Below are 19,983 nucleotides of genomic sequence, written 5' to 3' on the forward strand. Positions count from 1 at the left end.
CATGACGGTTTAAGATTCTTGGAAGGGCATAGTTACATCCACGCACAGCAAGTCATGTAATTTGTAAAGTAAAAATGGACAAGAACTTAAAATTTGGATGGCAGAAGATCACTTCACACTAGCCTAGACATTCAAGACTTCAGCATGACACAGAGATGGAATCCCAGAATCTTATTATATAGACGAGTTGCTGAAAGTCTGTACTATCGCAGCTTGTGGCAGTTAGTCTTAAGTGATCCACAATGATCAATTTTTTGGGGATTAAGGGTTCTTGTGCAAAAGGGTTTTTTTGGTGCAAAATGGCCCCATCTACACTGTTTTTTTTTCCGCAAAAAGGATCAGAAGAGAATATGCAAATGAGAGCGTGAGAAATGCTAATGAGCACTTCATTTGCATTTCCTCTTCCGCAAAAATGCTACAGTGTAGATGGAGCCAGAGAGTGTGAACAGCTCCCCCAAACACTGCTAGTTAAAAGATTCCAATCTGACATGGATTGGGTGCATGTATACCAAAAATAGGATCCATGTGAACAGAACATCTTGAAGAACCAGAGTTTACCATAAGATAAGTAACTGTTCTTTTGTACATGTATTTTAAGTAACCCCAACAATGAGCTTTTCATCATCCATTCTCCTCGTCAGTCCTGCCGGACTCCAGCAGCTATACTTTCATGTAATTTTTTGTACTTAATTTACAATATGTCCTGAGAATGGCACAGGGGTTTGCTTTTATTGTATTCATAGAATTGCACCGCTTGTCATGAACACTTTTTGCAATGTGTTATGATTACTTCTACATTTATCATCAGCAAATCTTGTCTCTGCAGTTTTATTTACCTTTGAATTCTCTCCTTTGCTTTGGGAGGTAGAATTCTCTTGGCTGGTGTTGCAGGGAAATGCAGAGGCACCACAATCTGTGCAAATGGATAGACCATTTCTCTTGCATAGCAAGGGTACATTTATTGGGAACTCTTGTGGCAAATATACTCTTAACCTCTTGCCTCCTATATTTGAAGCTACTAGCTTCCCTGTTCTGTGGGTGAAGAAAGGAGATTGGTAAGTGGGCCTGTTTGAGGAATAATACCACCCTTTCCAAATTTCATCCCATAGAAATGAAAGACAAGAGAGAGGAAAAGAATACTATTCAATGTGGCCACAAAGTTTGGTTTTAAAAGCTGAAATGGTAGCATGTAAGGCTGGAGAGCTGAGCTGCTACACTGTTTGTCTGACAAGAAGCAAATAAACTGAGAAAATTCAGAAAGAGAGAGTGCATGTCCTGGAATTTTGAGTGTGAGTCTGATCTGCTTCAGGTATTTGCAGGAGGAGATGCACAACACAATTTTTTTAGTTTGTTGGCAGAGATTATGTTAATTCTGATCAGAGAAAACAACCACATTTAAAAATTCACATATACATTCACCACTGTAAGTGCTATCCCCTTCATCTTTTAGACTTTGGTCTGTAGCATCCATGTAGTACAAACAATATTGTCACTGATAGTAGATGCTGTCATTTTAGTACAACCAAAATAATGTTTTAACAAGAGGATATGACTAGGCAGGGTCAAGGCTGCTTGAGCCCCATTTGCTGAATTGCTTTAAATTTACTACATTTTTCTAACTTTAGCACTGCCATCTGGTGCTATTGCTTGGAATTGCAATTTTCAACCATAGTGATAATTTTTTCCAAATTTCATAGTTACTGTAATGTATCTTCTCTGCCAGATTTGAAGTACACCACTGTCTTTATCAAGATTGTTGCAAACATGTAAACTGCAAAATCACCAGTCTCACAGGTGCAGGTTGCCCTGCTGCTGGGGCCAACATCTCTGGCATTTACTCACCTGGTATATTCTTTGAGACTCCAAACTCCAGTAATTTTGTCGGTGCCACATTAAGAAGCAATAATAGGTTCAAAACACTGCTGGCATATAATTCTCCATGTGAAAAAGTACTTGTTTTCTGTGTGGACAAATTCACTGAGCTTTTCTTAAAAGCAAAATAGCATCAATCTAATTTAATAAATTAAAGCCCATTGCTCCTTGTCCTATCTTCAAAGATTAACAAAAACAATTTTCTTCCTCTTCCTTTTAACAACCTTTTATGTACTTGAAAACTTCATGTCCTGCCCCAATCTTCTTTACTCCACATTAAACAAATCCCCTTTTTTTCAATCTTTTCTGTTAGGTCACATCTTCTAGAACTTGAATCATTTTTATTGCTCCCTTCTGGACTTCCGTCAATTTGTCCATGTATTTTCTGAAATGTGGCACCCAGAACTAGACATAGTACTCCACATGAGGCCTTATCAGTATGGAGCATTACTTCTTACGTTTTACTTATAACTTGTTGGAAAGTATCAGCAAGAATGTTGATAGAAATGTAGCCGTGTTAGTCTGGTGTAGCTGAAGCAAAATACAGGACTATGTAGCACTTTAAAGACTAACAAGATGGTTTATTAGATGATGAGCTTTCGTGGGCCAGACCCACTTCCTCATATCACATAGTGGAAGAAGATAGTCACAACTATATATACCAAAGGATACAGTTAAAAGAAAGGAACACATATGAAAAGGACAAATCAAATTTCAGAACAGAAAGGGATGCGGGGGGGGGGGGGGGGGGGGAAGAGGAAGGTAAGTGCCTGTGAGTTAATGATATTAGAGGTGGGGAAAGGTAGATGTCTGTGAGCTAATGGTATTAGAGGTGATAATTGGGGAAGCTATCTTTGTAATGGGTAAGGTAGTTGGGGTCTTTGTTCAATCCCCCCGGAGAGTGTCAAATTTTAGCATGAATGACAGTTCATTCATGGGATAACTCTACTTATCTTACCCATTACAAAGATATCTTCCCCAATTATCACCTCTAATATCTTTAACTCACAGACATTTACCTTTCCCTCCCCGCCCCCCGCATTCCCCTTCTGTTCTGAAATTTGATTTGTCCTTTTCATATGTGTTCCTTTCTTTTAATTGTATCCTTCGGTATATATGGTTGTGACTATCTTCTTCCACTATTTGACCTGAGGAAGTGGGTCTGGCCCACGAAAGCTCATCATCTAATAAACCATCTTGTTAGTCTTTAAAGTGCTACATAGTCCTGTATTTTGCTTCAACAAGAATGTTATTTGCCTTTTTTCAAAACTGTGTTACACGGTTGACTCATTTAGCTTGATGTCCACTGTAGCCTTCAGATTCATTTCTGTAGTAGTCAGTTCTAGGCAGTCATTTCTGATTTTCTAGATGTGCAATTAATTGTTCCCTCTTCAGTGGTACTTTCCAGTAGTCCTTATTGAATTTCATCCTATTTACTTCATTTCTCTAGTTTGCCCAAATCATTTTGAATATTAATCTTATCTCCCAAGCAATTTCAGCCTCTCCCAGCTTGATATCATCCACAAACTTTATAACTGTATTCTCCATGCTATTATTTATCTTAAATTATGAAGCTATTGAACAGAACAGGATTCCTTTCAATATGCCATTCCAGTTTGTCTATGTACTACTCTTTGGGAATGGTTTTGCACCCACCTTATGTAAGATAGTATCAAAAGCCTTACTAAAGTCAAGATCTGCCACATCTACTACTTCTCTCCTATGCGCATGGCTTGTTACCCTGTCCAAAAAGCTATTAGGTTGGTTTTATATGATTTGTTCTTGACAAATCCATGTTCATTATTACTTCTCACATTATTATTTTCTAGGTGTTTGCAAATTGATTGTTTTATTATTTGCTCCATTATTTTTCTAGGTACTAAAATTAAGATAACTAGTTGGCACCATATTAGCCCTCTTCCAGTCCTCTGGAATCTTCCTGTCTTCCATGAGTTTTTGAAGATAATTGCTAATGGCTTAGATACCTCCTCAGTCAGTTCCTTGAATATTCTAGGACAGTGAGTGGTTCTCACATTAGTGGTCCACAGCAGCCTTCCAGGTCGTCTGCAGCTCAAACTAAGCCTCCCCTACCCTCAGCAGGGAGCTCACGCTGGTGCTCCAGCCTTGCCTTTCCTCCCCCACGCAGTTGGGGCACCCGCATCATCTTCCTGCTTGGGGGTGCGGGGTGTAGAGAAAGCCCTGAGCCTTACGATGTGATCTGGCTCAGAGGGAAGAAGTGCTTCCCCTTTCCATCTCTCAGCTGGGAGAACAGCAGCATGCGGGTGTGCTGCCTGGAGGCTTTTGCTGCTGCTCCCATTGGCCAGAATCCGGCCAATGGAACAGTGGGGGGAGGTGCCTGGGATTGGCGTGGGGTGCGAAGGCAAGTAAGTGTCCCCCATAACCTCATGCCCAGACCCCCACAGTCCTAGCTCCCTCGCACCCCACCCCACCAAGACTCTGCGCCCTCTCCCCTGGCCAGACACCCTACACCCTGCCAGACACCCTTCCCCCCAAGTCACTCCTGCATCCACCCTTGCTCCTTCACCCTTCCCCTTGGTTGACACCCTACCCCCAGCCTGCTTCTGCACCCTTCCTCCTAGTTAGACACCTAATCTAGCCCACTCCTGCACCTGCCCTTGCTTCTGCACCTTCCCTTCCTCTTGCCACCTCCCTCTGGCCAGACACCCTACTCCCAGCCAGACTTCACCCCCTCACCTCCTTCTGCACCCCACCTCCTGCCCAGATCCTGCACCCCTATCCATCTCTTTGGCAGCTCTGGCCCACTCACTGAAGCCCTCATTTTTGTCCTAACCCCAGAGCTTGGGGGGGGGGGGTCCACAAAGTTCACTAATCCTGGAACTCCAAAAGAATAAATCTGGCCTATGGAAAGCCCTGAACCTCGTAGAATCATAGGTTTGGAAGAGACCTCAGGAGGTCATCAAGTCTAACCCTCTGCCCAAAGCAGGACCAACTCCAAATAAATCATCCCAGCCAGGGCTTTGTCAAGCCAGGAATTAAAAACTTCTTAGGATAGAAATTCCGCTACCTCCCAAGGTAACCCATTCCAGTGCTTTACTACCCTCCTAGTAAAATAGTTTTTTCTAATATCCAATCTAGACCTCCCCCACTGCAACTTGAGACCATTGCTCCTCATTCTGTCATCTGTCACTACTGAGAACAGCCTCTCTCCATCCTCTTTGGAACCCCCCTTCAGGTAGTTAAAGGCTGCTATCAAATCCCCCCTCACTCTTCTCTTTTACAGACTAAATAAGCTCAAATCCCTCAGTCTTTCACTGTAAGTCATATGTTCCAGCCCCCTAATCATTTTCATTGACCTCTGCTGGACTTTCTCCAGTGCATCCATGTACTTTCTGTAACGGGGGCCAAGAATTGGATGCAGTACTCCAGATGTGGCCTCACCAGTGCTGAATAAAGGGGAATAATCATTTCTCTCGGTCTGCTGGCAATGCTCTTCCTAATACATCCTAATATGCCATTAGCCTTCTTGGCTACAAGGGCATACTTTTTTAAAGATGGACACTACATTTGCCTTTTTCCAAACATCCAGGATCTCTCTTTATCTGCATGAGTTTTCAAAGATAATGGCCAAAGGCTCTGCAATGACATTTGCCAATTCCCTCAGTACCTTCAGATACATTAAATCCAGACCCATGGATTTGTGTATGTCTAGCTTTTCTAAATAGTTCTTAATGTGTTCTTTCTCCAGTGAGGGCTGCCTACCTCTTTCCCAAACTGTGTTGCCTAGTGCAGTAGTCTGGGAGCTGACCTTGTCCGTAAAGACAAAGGCAAAAAAAAAAAAAAAAGCATTGAGTACTTCAGCTTTTCCCACATCTGTCACCAGGGACATGTCTAGATTACGTTTTAATTTAGAAAGAGGATATGCAAATCCCCTAACCCTTAAAAAAGGAGGTTTATGCGGTTTTTCAAAAGTGTTTTTTTTAAAGACCCCATGTGCCATGGAATTTGCATATCATCTTTCAAAATTAAAATGAAGTCTATACATGCCCTACGTTACCTCCCTCATTCGGTATGGGTCCCACTCCTTTCTGAACCACCCTCTTATTGCTAATATGTTTGTAGAAAACTTTCTTGTTACCCTTCACATCCCTTGCTAGCTGCAATTCCAGTTGCACTTTGACCTTCATGATTACATCCCTGCATGTTTGAGCAATATATTTACACTCTTCCCTAGTCATCTGCCCAAGTTTCTACTTCATGTAACCTTCCTTTTTGTATTTAAGCTCACCAAGGATTTCACTGCTAAGCCAAGCTGGTCACCTATCATATTTGCTTTTCTTACTGCGCATTGGGATGGTTTATTCCAGTGCTTTCAATAAGGTTTCTTTAAAATACTGCCAGCTCTCCTGGATTCCTTTTCCCTTCATGTTAGCAACATTAAATATGGGGGGGGGGGGGGAGGTTCTATATGTATCCTTACCATGCATGCCCCCTGCTTAGGGCAGGTGGAGAATTCACAGCTCCCCATGGCTGCCCATGGCAGGCTGGGCTGAACTGGAACACCCCCAGCAGCTCCCCACTCACATTGGGCAAGGGGATGCGCCAGCCTGGCCAGCCCAGCTGTTAACTGGTCACATCCCTAGTCTCTGTCTTTTCTACTCAACATCAATATTAAGAAGCGATACCATGTAAACCCTAGCTAGGATGGAGTCCAAACTCCAGAGATTATGGAAGCTGTCATAAGAGGTTGCAAAACTCCATCAGATCCCACATCTAGACCTGAGTGAGTTGATGATAGGCAAGCAGTGTAGACATAGTATCATGGTTTCTTTTGGGCCACAACCTTGTTTGCATTAAAGACAGTTGAAATTTTCTGGTGGAAGATTTTGGTCAGAAAATTCTGATTCCACAAAATAGAAATGTTTCACAGTAGGTGAACTGATAACGAGTGCGTCTGTGTGACTGGAGATTATCGACATGTTTTTTGATGTTTGTTAGAGTAAAATTTATAATTTCAGCTAATGCATTGTGTAATATAACCATTGTACCTCTGAGCTGCAGGGAGCTCTTTGGGTACAGGCCACTTGGAGAAGTTTGAGGTTTTAATTTTTCATCCCAATTTACGGATGGAAACAGAACTCTTGGGAATTTGCAATCTCCTGTGGGCTGGGCAGTCTGTATTTTGGTCAGCTCTCTTTTGCGTCACGACACAATTTGGTGACATCATAGCACGGTGACGTAATTGTGTGATGGAACAGTGACCTCATAGAGCAGGTGTGGTTGTACCGTCCGAAATTTAGCCTGGGTGTCACCACGTGGGAGGAGGATGCGAGTCTGGGGTCCTGTAGCGTCCCCCTCCTCAACTGTCATCGGCACAGAAGGGATGCAGGGGTGCGGGGGGAGCTGGATACTCCTGATTTCTATGCCAGTCCCAGCCGCCTCCTGCAATGGTAACGGGCTCTGCGTGTGGGCGCAGGGTCAGGCTCTGGAGGTTCGAGGGTCAGTTTGTGCCCCGGAACCTTTGCGCTGTGGCTGTGTGAGGAGGGCGGGAGGTGTTCGGCGCTGCGCGCTCCGGGTCGCCCCGCGCACAGGGGCATTGTGGGCGCTTGTTGCCGCCGCTGTTTTCCGCGGGTTCTGTTAAAATGGCGCCGGGAGGCAGCGGCCGTTAGGCGCAGCGCGCGCGGCAGTGGCAGAGGGAGGTTCCCCGCCGCGGGGGTGAGGATGGCGTGTCCGGATCAGAAATCCCCCAACGTTCTGCTGCAGAACCTGTGCTGCCGCATCCTCGGCAAGAACGAAGGTAACAGCCGCCCCCCCCCCCCCCGCAGCGCGCGGCACGGCGCGAGCCCAACGTGCAGCCGCCCGGCGCGGGGTCCCGCGGCTGCACCCAGGGCCCGGCGGTGGCTGCTGCTGCTGCCGGAGTGGCGGGGCCCTGCGCACCCCGAGGCGCGCAGGCTGGCGCGGGCCCTGCCCCGAAGCGGGGTGCGGCTCCTGGCCCGGGGGAGGGGGCAGCCAGGCGAGGGAGAGGAGAGACACCCCTGCCCCATGGGAGCGAGTGAAACTCCTCGGCCCGCTGCTGGGGCAGTGGGGAAAGGGCCCCGCGTCAGCGCCGCTTCCTCTGCTGCCTCCAAGCAGCTGCGGGCAGGGCAGGGCAGAGCCGTTAGCAGCAGCGAAGCACTTCGGGCTCCTCTGCGCTTATCGCACTGGAGCGGTGCCGCCTTGGCACTCGGGCTCTCCTAGCCGGGGTAGCTGCCTTGCCCCCTGAGGCCAAGCCTGCGCTACCCACCGCGCTGGCCATGGGGGAGTGCTCCCATCCCCATACTTATTCCACCTCCACGAGACGTGGAAGCTGCGCGGTGGGGAGTGTCTGCTGCTGACATAAGGGCCATACACAGTGGGACTAGGTCGATGTCATTTATGTCGCTGAGGAAGTCTTTCAGTGGATGTGATATACCTTGACTTTAGCAAAGCTTTTGATACGGTCTCCCACAATATTCTTGCCAGCAAGTTAAGGGCATATGGATTGGATAAATAGACTGTAAGATGGTTAGAAAGCTGGCTAGACTGTTGGGCCCAACGGGTAGTGATCAGCGGTTCCATGTCAGGTTGGCTGCCAGTTTCTAGTGGAGTGCCCCAAGGATCGGTTCTTGGACCGGTTTTGTTCAACATCTTTATTAATGACCTGGATGAGAGGATGGAGTGCACCCTCAGCAAGTTTTCAGATGACACGAAGCTAGGGGGGGAGAGGAAGATACATTGGATGGTAGGGTAGGGATAGGGTCCAGAGTGACCTAGACAAATTGGAGAATTGGGTTTGTTTAGTCTACAGAAGAGAAGAGTGAGGGGGAATTTAATAGCAGCCTTCCAAAGAGGATGGAGAGAGGCTGTTCTCACTAGTGACTGATGGCAGAACAAGGAGCAATGGTCTCAAGTTACAGTGGGGAAGGTCTAGGTTGGATATTAGGAAAAACTATTTCATTAGGAGGGTGGTGAAGCACTGGAATGGGTTACCTGGGGAGGTGGTGGAATCTCCATCCCTAGAGGTTTTTAAGTCTTGGCTTGACAAAGCCCTGGCTGGGTTGATTTAGTTGGGATTGGTCCTGCCTTTGGCAAGGGGCTGGATTTGATGACCACCCGAGGTCTCTTCAAGCTCTATGATTCTGTGATCCCTGGGCGATGTAACTTGCACTGACTTGAGTCATAGTAACAACCAGGACTCTTGTGGCATCTTGAAGACTGAATGGGCTCCTTGTTGCTTAAGCTATACTGTAGATCAGCTAGAGAAGTGTTGTTATATCAATAGGAGAAGGTATCCTATTGACATTAGGAATGATAAAAAGCATGTAATTCATTAATCATATAGTCGACAAAAATGTTTTTGTCTACATGATTAATCGATAAGGGTTAGCATTGCAAGCACTCAGTCTCGGTTTGAGCCATGTACTGGCAACTACCCCTGTTGTGGCTCTGCCCTAGAAGCAGTTTAAGAGCTGGTACACAGGCAATCTGGCCCAGTCCCCGCTTGAGCTGGGTCTCAGCATCAACCCCCCTCTGCGGTTCTAAATTATTATGGGGCTAAGCCAGCCTGCCTGTGTGTCAGCTCTTAAACTGCTTCTAGTGCAGAGCTGCAGCAGGGATAGATGCTGGGACCCGGCACGAGCTGGGATGGCGCAATTGTGTATAGCTGATAGTGTTAACTGATTTAACTGACTATACCGTGGGTTCCCAAACTGGGGGGCATATCAGCAAGTTTTGTTGCTGTTTTTGTTTTTTGGATCCCGTCAGTTCCTTTTTTTTTTTTTTTGCTCAACAAGTTTTACTGGGGGTGGGGGGACATGAGGCTTTCTCAAAAATCAAAAAGGGGGGCATGATGCTGAAAAGTTTGGGAACCACTGGACTATACTATTACATCCCTAGTTGACATAGCACTATCTAGAGCTGGGGTTAGATTAGTATGACTGCATGATGTACTTACAGTGACATGTGTAGCATAGACAAGGATTTGGTTTCATTCTGCTGCTCAGGGCCTGGTGACAGTCACAAAAAGCTGTGGACTGCTGTGTGCACGGCTCTTGCCCTAGGGGTTATCTTGCAAGTGTGTCTCACTTACCTGTTCAGTGATAGTGTTTGCCCTCTTCTCCTGCTTTGTTACCCCCTCCTGTAACTCAACTCTGTCCTGTTGGTAGTCTGTGCTGAGCATGGCAACAGCCAGCTCTGGGCTGGAGCAATGGGCTACCTGCTTGCTGGCTAGACATTGAGCTGGGAGGCTGTGCTCAGTGGAGTTAGGTGCTTCCTTGGACCTTAGGTGTTAAATTTTGAAGTCCTCTGAGTCTTGCTGATTGTTAGGCTACATCTGTCTCCCTTGTTGGTATAACTTATGTCGCCTCCTATGAAAAAGAATACCACTGGTGTGGACAGCTCTCCTGCTGCCATAGCTACTGCTGCTTGTTGGGTTTCATTAAGTCAGTTGGAGAGCCCCTGTTGTCATAGAGTGTGTACACAAGAGATTTTACAGTAGTGCAACTGTGTTGGTATGACTATGCTGTAGGGATGTAATAGTGTAGTTGATTAATTGATAAGCAAAAGTTTATAGGTTAATGCTATAGACTACATGCATTCTCTCTGCCCCCCTTGCCAGTAAATTTTTTAGCAGGCTGGCCAGAAGCCTGGCTCAGCCCCGGCTTGCAGTGGGTCCAAGATCTACTCCTGCTGCAGCTTTGCATTTAAAGTGTATTAGGAGCTGGGCAGGCAAGCAGCCCGGCTCAGTTCTGGCTCACGCTGGGTCCGGGAGCTCAGACCCTGCCCCAGATGGGTTGCTTGCCATCCTGCACTGCTGCCTCTGTTTCAGAGGCAGCAGCATGGGGAGACTAGCAGCCGGTCCATGAGGTTTTTAAACTGGCTCCCTGTGACATAGTGGGGACTGTATTCACTCTGTTTGCCTTGTGGGGTTGTATGTGATCCTGCTGTCCTGTGCTGTTCTGTAATAACTCTGTGTGTGTATGCCTTAGTTTCCCTTGGCACTGCAACACTATCTGGATGAAGAGGGGAAGGTTGGTCATGACTCTGGGGAAGAATGTCCAATCTCTCACATCCTGAGGGTCAAGTGACAGTAGATAATACTTTGGGCCAGGGAAAGGGAACAAAGGGAGAGGTGAAGCTGACACCAGGCTGGGGATTAGGGCCTGGGGAGGTTGGGTCAGTCTCAGATGATTTAGGACCGTGGTCACCAACCTGTTGATCGCAATCAACTGGTTGATCGGGAGGGCTCGACCAGTCGATCACGAGGCATTTGGGGCCCTCCACCCCCATTTTCTCCCACCCCCAAGAAGCCCCACTACCTACCTCCAGTGACAATGGAGGTGTAGTGCTGGCTTCCTGCGGGTGGAAGGAAGTCCGGCTGCTGCGCGCTACTTCTGAGGCTTCTGGAAGTGCGCTGGCTGCTCCCCCACCCTCAAACAGCCGGTGCGTTACCACAATCCAGGTGTGTGGTGTGCCAGGGACTTGTTGTGCGGTGAGGAGGAGAGGTAGGAGTACCCAGAGGAGGCGCGCGCCAGGGCTTCCCTTCTCGGGGAGGCGAGGGGGTTAGAGCGGGGAGGAGTCCCTGGAGAAGGTGCGTGCCAGAGCTTCCCTCGTCTGCGGGGGTGTGTGTGTGTGGAGGTGTAGCGGGGAGGAGTCCCAGGAGGAGACACGCACTGGGGCTTCCCTCCTCTGCAGCGGAGGGAAGGGGGGACAGGAGGCGCATGCCCGGGACTCCCTGCCCCCACTGACACCTTGCCCCTTCCCCAGCACCCACTAGCACCCTTCCCCAGTACCATGTCCCCTGCTCCCACCAGTACAGTTGGGGCCACATTAGTGAGGCTTGAGCGGGGGGGGGGGGGGGGGGAAGTGTTGGAGTGTTTTTTTTTTTTTTTTTTTTTTTTTTTTTTTGCCCCAACTGACTTTTTTGTAGGTCAGTGACCTGTGACTCAAAACAGGTTCCCTGCCCTCTTCATAAATAAAGACAATGCTGAAACTTTTTGTGTTTGACATAATATTTTATTTAAAAATGAAGCCTGGCCAACAAACCCCCATTTGGGGCCAAACCCCCAATTGGGGCTGCAGCATCATAACACTTCTGCACATACACACATCCCAGACCCTAGATCTGAGCCTATCATACACTGGAACCCCCTGTCCTAAGCCTCTCACATCCCCAAACTCCTGCACCCCCACACCCTCAGTCTTCTGCCACAATATCTGTACCATCCACACACCTCAAATCTCTGTCCTGAGCCCATCATACTCCCAACCTTTCTGCCCTGAGTCCCTCACATACCCCCAAACCAAACTCCTGCACCCTCACATCCATAAGCCTGAGGCTTGCTCAGTACTCCAACCCTTCACTTGACCCCAATACTCCCCAGCCTGGAGCCCCCTCCCTGAACCAGCATCTCCTCCTCCTGCATCCAAATTCCCTCCCAGATCTTGCACCTCTCACCCCTTCCCACACCCAAATCCCTCATTCCCACCCCAGCGCCCACACATCCTGTCTCAACCTAGTAAGAGTATGGCTAGACTGCAGCAGTTTTTCTGGGATCTCAGAGGTATCCCGGGAAAAACTTTTCCGCGTCCAGGGATGCATTTGTTCTTCCGCTTTTTTTAGCAGAACAGAAAATATGCTCTTTTGGTAACCCCTGTATTCCTCGTTCCACGAGGAATAAGGGGGCTTCCGAAAGAAGGGGTTTTTCTGACATTTGGTCCAGTCTAGACTGGCCAAATGTTGGAAAAACCTCTTCCTACAGAAGAATTGGGGAAAAAAGCGGCAGTGTAGCCGTACCCTGAGAGTGTATAAGGGCTGGGGATAGCAAGTGATAGAGAGGAGGAGAACAGAGAGAGCGGGGTTTCAAGGAAGGGGTGGGGGTCTTGGGGGAAGGATGGGGTAGATCTTGGCTTGTTCTGACGTTTAAAAAGTGATCTTGGGCATTAAAAGGTTGGAGACCGCTGGTTTAGGATGAGAGAGCAGGCTTAGGGCAGGAAGGGGGGAAACAGGGTCTGGAGTCCCTGCTCCCCTAGAAAAATGGCACCGAATGCTCCTGGTTCCTGTGTAATCAATGATCCTGTGCTACACTGTGTCCCTGCGAATCAATAAACCTTCTTTCTAACTGCTGGCTGAGAGTCAAATCTGGCTGCAGATGGGGGTACAAGACCCGGTGACTCCCCCACACCTCATGACACTCCCCTTGCAGACCAGCTGCTGCCTAGCACCCTGTGCTGCTGCTTCTGATACAGAGTGAGGCCAGAATATATTGGCTTCTGACCCTGCCCCCAGGGAGTATAGAATAGTCGACTAATCAATAAGAATTCATGAGGTTACCCAACTATTCAATTAATGAATATTTGACATCCCTATTGTGCTGCTGAGAGTCCTTTGCTGTAGGGCTATTAAAATACATGTTGTTAAGTAACTGTGTACTGTAATTGCTGAAAATGTCAGTGGTTACATGCAGGGAGGTGGGCTGTTCCCCAGGTGTTGGTGCTCCTGGGGAGCTGGCTTTTAAGTGTGTAGTGGGAGTCAAAGGGTAACTATGTTAACCAATGAGCCTAGGCTCATTGGTTAACCGTTTACATGGTTACGCTTTCACAACTCTACTCTTATGTAGACATGGTCTTGAAAGAAAGAGCTGTTCTCTGGAGAGAGAGAGAATTCCGCTGCCCTCCCCTTCTTCCTCCACAAAAGATAGTGGGCAGGGTGGCTCAGCACTGTATTCCATGGGGAAGGGGTGTGCTTCTTTTCCCTCTTTTAGATCATATATAGGATGTTATTTCTTGCTGCTATTTTGTCTCACTATTCTTCCATCAGCTGCATTACGTCTACAGGGCTTAGAATTGTGTGGCTGCCCCCAGGCTTTGATGAGTAGCACAAAGTACTTAGTTGCTCCTAGGGATTGAATTCCTGGCATGTCTACACTGAAAATCCTGCAGTGGTGCAGCTGTGCTGGTATAGTGCTTCAGTGTACATGCTACTATGCTGATGGGAGAGCTTCTCTCATCACTGTAGTTAGCTTAACTACAATGATGAGAAACTACCATCTCACAGGGAGGTAAATTATGTTGATGAGAGAATCCCTCTGTTGTTATAGTGCTTAATACACTAGGGGTTAGGTTGATGCAATCCTGCCGTGTGTGTGTGTGTGTGTGTGTGTGTGTGTGTTGTTATAGTGCTTAATACACTAGGGGTTAGGTTGATGCAATCCTGGTGTGTGTGTGTGTGTGTTATAGTGCTTAATACACTAGGGGTTAGGTTGATGCAATCCGTGTGTGTGTGTGTGTGTGTGTGTGTGTGTGTGTGTGTGTGAAGGGGGAGGGGCGATGGGATGGATGGCCTGGTGGGAAGTTCTGGCTACACCAGAGCTCCATGGACCCATCGACCAGGGAGCTCTACCCCATGGACCTTCGGCCCCAGCCAGGGAGCTCTGGGACCATCTCTGGCTGCGGAGCTTTGGCTGCGTTCTGACTCGAGCAGCCAGGGAACTCCAGCCCCAGGAGCAGCCAGGATGCTCTGGGGTATCAGTCCCAGCCACTGGGCTCCGCTCCCAGCCCTGGCCACTGGGATTCACTTCTGACCCCACTTGGACTGTGGGCCCCACTGCCACCATTCTCAGTCAGGGCTGTGTTCCCTGCTGTGCCAGCCTGCCACAGGCTCCCTGCCACTGGACCTGCTGCTGGCCAGGGCTGCACTACTTATCTTGGTTGCCCTCCGCTTGCAGCTGGGCTGAGGGCAAGAGGGCAGGGAGCCTTCTGGTTTGGTGGGGTGAGGTGGGGGCCAGTGGCAGGGGGGACAGAAATGACCTCTCCTGCTCTGGCAAAATCCTTCACCTGGGACCAGTCAGGTCCTGAGGGTGCTGGACAGGGAGGTCCAACCTGTATTTCAAGTTTCAGTAGAATTGTCTTGTTATACCTACAACTTCTGAAATGAATACCTATTTCGGTAAATCCTATATGGATGCCTTCTGTACTAGTATTTGAATATTTTCATATGTTGTTGGAAGTGTCACTCTCTTTGTAGATTTGCTATAAGTATGACCTTTATGCCTCACTATTACTTCATTCCTGAGTATTAACCTGCTTTTTGGACAGTATTTTTTAATAATAATGCTCTAACTAAAAAATCTACAAAGGGTTTACCATTATTTTTATGATACATAAGACCTGAACAGTAGTGTGTGTGCAGAAGAGGGGTTATACATTTTGTTTTTCTTAAAAATACCAGGAATGACCTGTCTAGCTTTCTCTGGATTTATTTAGGAATATAAGTGACTAGTCGACTATCCGATAAATTTTTGCTTAGATAGTCGACTAGCTCCTTAATTAGTTGCTTCCAACAGGCTCGTGATACACTTAAAAGGCTAAAGTGCAGCAGGGTTAGGGTTAGGCCTTAGGCCTTAGGGCAGTGGTCCCCAACCTTTCCGGGCGCCCGGGGGCAGGGCCACACTCGCGCCGGGCTCCCGGGGGCGGGGCCGCACGTCCTGGGGCACGCCAGGGCTGGGGCCGCCCGAGCCCCTTGTGCCGTGGGCCCGGGGCTGGCGGTGCCGCCCGAGCTGCATGCCTGGGGCCGGCACCGGCGCTGCGCGCCCGCATGTGCCCCGGGGCTGGGGCCGCCCGAGCGCCGCGCACCAGGTGCCGGTGAGTGTCGTGCGCCTAGGGCCGGCGTCTCCAGTGCGCCGGGGGCGGGGCCAGCCCGGGTTGTCGGCGGGCGCCTACAAATGCCCCGGCGGGCGCCATGGCGCCCGCGGGCACCGCGTTGGGGACCACTGCCTTAGGGTTAGGGTTAGCGTGGACCCTGCGTGAGCTGGGACAGCTGATTTCTGGCTCGCGCCAGGTCCCGCCTGCTGTGTACCAGTCTTTTAAATGTATTAAGAGCCAAAAAGCTCTTAATACATTTTAAAGGCAGAACTGCAGTGGGGTTAGCTCCCTCACTGGGAGTTAACCCCTCTGTGGCTTCCTGCTTATCAATTTATCGTTGGAAAATCCATCAACTAGTCGATCAGCTGATTAAAGTAAATTTAACATCCCTAGTTTTTATTGAGGGCTTTTTAAGGGGTGTCTGGGAGATGTTTTTGCGTTTCTTAACTGAAGGTTTGAGTGTATGGAATCCTTAATAAAGCCATCCAAATACCCATGTTATCTAACAGTTTTACGGAAATCCCTTTTCAGTTGAACATGTACACGTTTTTTGTAAAGTCATAATTTCCCTGGTTTTGTATTTGTCACAATTCTTCTAGGGTATATAAGACAAGAACTTCTAATACGTGAATTGAATAATTAAACCTAGAAGAAATAGGGCCTAGAAAAGAAATACGGACTCAACATTAACTAAAATTGTGCTAAATAATACTATAAACACATTTGATGAAAGGCAACATGACTTTCATTTCAAGAAAAAAGGCTGTCCTTTTAATTCTCTGTTTAAGTTTTTTAAATTATATAGGTAAAATTTACAAAAAAAAAATTCTAGTAAGACACCAATCCCAAGAAACAAATTCAGATCTCATGCAAATTGCTAAATCTAAAGATCAGGAGGAAAACTGCAGAAAACTGGTGTCAGCTATGGATTGCTGAATTCTGATTGTGAGTTCAGTATCTGGCACTCTGACAGACTGAAACATTTATTTCCCTCCTTTTTTTCAAATTTTGATTTGATAAATTAGACAAATGTTATGTCTCTTCACTACCATAAGACTAAAAGTTAAAATTAAAGTAATCTTAAAAAGATGATGACATGAACATATTCAGGATTTAGTAGACAAAACTAAAGATGCAGAAATATTGTGCTAATGAAAAACAACTTTAGAACTGTGTTTTAAATCTGTTTGTAAAATGAAGCATTGATCTATGAAGTGGCGGGAACAGGTTTATGTTGTGTTGCCTCTCGTGGATTGCTGAATTCTGATTGTGAATAATTTTCATCTTGAGCATTAGGTTTAGCAATTTTCATGTCATCTGATCTTGTTTCTTGATTATTGTGTTTGAAGATCATTTCTCTCTCTCTGCCTATGTTACTTAAAAACAGACAATAAAAGAACAGACTTGTCTCTTACAATGAAAATTGCATTGCCTTTTATCAAACATGACATTAGTTAGGGATGTTAATGGTTAACTGATGTAAGGATATTAAGAAGCGGGCAATTGACTAATCATGTGCTTGATACAATTTGTACAAGTACACAATTAGTTGATAAGGGGCCCTGCTGTGGCTCTGCAGTTTAAATGCAGTACTAGCCAGGTGCACAGGCCACCTGGCTCCTACTACATTTAAACTGCAGAGCCACAGTGGGAGTAAGTCCCACATCAAGTGCAAGCTGGGACTGCTGAGTCCAGGCTCGCGTCGGGTCCCAGACCTACCCTGCTGCAGCTCTGCCTTCTAAATGTAGTAAGCCTAGGCTTACCGGTAGTCGAGTCACTACTTGACTAGACACTCCCCCCCCCCCCCCCCCCGTTTATCGGGGTGGCAAGGCAGGGAGTAGGATCTGGCTTAGTAGCTGGCTTTTCCCTTAGCCCCATCTCCACAGGAAAGCTGGGGAGGCAGAGGCTCAGCAGGAGAAACAGCTTGAGCGGAGGTCCGAACACTGCGCCTCAGCCTTTGAGCGGCTCTTGCTACATTTAAAAGGCAGCAGTGCAGTAGGGGGTGGGGTGGGAGCTCCCTCTGAGTCACCTGCCTCCTGCACTGCTTCCCTTGATACTGGTATAGAGGCAGCAGTGTGAAGGAGGAGAATGGGAACTGATGCTCGTGGTGCTGTTTCTGCCCTACACCCCATCATGTAAATGAAAAATTCACCAGTTACATGTTTACACAGATAAATGCATTTTAACATCCATAATTATCACAGTCATTTGCTTGGATCAACTCCAAAAATGTATTAACTGAAGCAAAGCTGTCAGGCCTTATCAATTTTCCAGCTCTGTCATGTCCTCTTCTGTAATAAGTTGTCTGACCAAGAGGAGTCTAGGTATCTTGTTGCTTAAATAGCTAACATGCATGAAGTCTCTAAGGGTATGTCTACACTACCACCCTAGTTCGAACTAGGGTGGTTAATGTAGGCAACCGAAGTTGCAAATGAAGCCCGGGATTTGAATTTCCCGGGCTTCATTTGCATCTTGCCGGGCGCCGCCATTTTTAAATCCCTGCTAGTTCGGACTCCGTGCCCGCGGCTACACGCGGCACGGAGTAGGTAGTACGGATTAGGCTTCCTATTCCACAAGGAAGAAGGAGAGTCACAACGAGGAAGGAGAAAATTTGTTCCTCTTGGTTTCTGAGGACAGGACAAGGAGTAATGGGCTTAAAGTGCAGCAGGGGAGGTTTAGATTGGACATTAGGAAAAAATTCCTAACTGTCAGGGTGGTCAAATATTGGAATAAATTGCCAAGGGAGGTGGTGGAATCTCCCTCTCTGGAGATATTTAAGAACAGGTTAGATAGACATCTGTCAGGGATGGTGTAGACGGAGCTTGATCCTGCCTTGAGGGCGGGGGGCTGGACTCGATGACCTCTCGAGGTCCCTTCCAGTCCTATTATTCTATTATTCTATGATTCTATGATTCCGAACTACCGTTACTCCTCGTGGAACGAGGTGTACCGGTAGTTCGGAATAGGAAGCCTAATCCGAACTACCTACTCCGTGCCGCGTGTAGCCGCGGGCACGGAGTCCGAACTAGCAGGGATTTAAAAATGGCGGCGCCCGGCAAGATGGAAATGAAGCCCGGGAAATTCAAATCCCGGGCTTCATTTGCAACTTCGGTTGCCTACATTAACCACCCTAGTTCGAACTAGGGTGGTAGTGTAGACATACCCTAAGATAGTGTTTCTCCTCTCTCTCAGGTCACTTTTGCTGATGTGATCATTTAGTGTTCCATCACATTTTTTTGATATCTCATTAATTGGCTCGTAGAATTCTGCTCTAATAACTTTTTTCTCAGGGGTACACAGGTAAATTTAGTATTCCTATTCAGATGATATATTTACAGAATTTATGCTTGTTTGAGTTATATGTGACTATGTGACTGCTAGCTCCTTTAATCTGTGGCTTGCTCTTGCTGTTAAGGTGAATGGAAAATCTGTAGCTGATGATCTATAATTTACACTATATTAGGGATGTGAATGATTAACACAAGGGTGTTCCAGCCTGGCTGGAGTCCACGGCGGAGGGGCTGCTCCAGCCTGGCACTAGCACCCCCACTCTCCCGGTCACCCCATTGAATTGATTAACCAGTAAAACATTATGGTTAACCAGTTAATCAATTAAACAAGATTTTTATATCCCTTCACTATATTAGATTTTGTAGCATCTTACATCCAGGGGTTTCAGAGAACTTAGAAATATTGAGTGAAAGATTTTATCTTGCAGCTGAGTTACAAGTTATCTCTGTGTATTAAAGGTAAGAAAACATATGAGTGGTTAGTTGATCTGGCAAGAAATTCACTCTGGGGAAAGGGTCCTCCAGGTATGTTTATTCTAATTGCTGATGAGCTCAGAGGAGCCTTCTTCAGCTTGTTTACTACATTACAATATGAATAACTTATTTAAAGGATCAAATACAATATAGAAATTCACAATCATTTTTGTTCCACTTTGAAGAAAAGCTCTCAGCCAAGAAAATGTTTTAGGCATTGGGAAAGGTTGGGAAAACTCTTAAAACAAAATCTTACTTCGTGAAACATGAATGACTGTGGATCTGGAAACGTGGGCTCGGTTCACAGAGGCAACAAATTAACTTAACAGTCATTCTCTTTGTAAATAGAAGATATTTACTTGTGCAACTCTATAGCTTTATACAATCTCTCTATATGGAAAAAACAAACGCATTGAAGTACTTCAGAATTGGTGTTGGTCTTTAGAATTTATACCATGCTAAAGAGCTGGTTTGCACACAAGTTTGTGTTAACTTTTTTGATGAGGGTGTTTTTTGTTTTAACTGATACAGTTGTATTGGTACACTTTGTAGTTGAGAAGCAGTTATAGAAGTATAAAGTGGTCCTAATACTGGTACAGCTTATTCCCTGTATGAGAATATTAATATGGATGTAAGGCATCTTTATGCAGCTATGACTGTTTACATGATGGGTACTTTATTTTTATTGATTAGATATGGTACAACTCTT

The 19,983-nt window shown here is 46.7% G+C and overlaps 1 protein-coding gene across 1 annotated transcript in view; it reads left to right on the forward strand.

Annotated features, from left to right (window-relative positions):
* Window positions 1-7,387: 7,387 nt before the first annotated feature.
* TUBGCP3 (tubulin gamma complex component 3) overlaps window positions 7,388-19,983 on the forward strand; it is a 133,054-nt gene continuing 120,458 nt past the window's right edge. Inside the window, exon 1 of the mRNA XM_075918510.1 lies at window positions 7,388-7,648. Coding sequence (XP_075774625.1) covers window positions 7,573-7,648 — 76 coding nt within the window. The 5' untranslated portion in view covers window positions 7,388-7,572. The remainder of the gene's footprint in view (window positions 7,649-19,983) is intronic.

The sequence above is a fragment of the Pelodiscus sinensis genome, chromosome 1 (genome assembly GCF_049634645.1).
Source record: "Pelodiscus sinensis isolate JC-2024 chromosome 1, ASM4963464v1, whole genome shotgun sequence".
Lineage (NCBI taxonomy): Eukaryota > Metazoa > Chordata > Testudines > Trionychidae > Pelodiscus > Pelodiscus sinensis.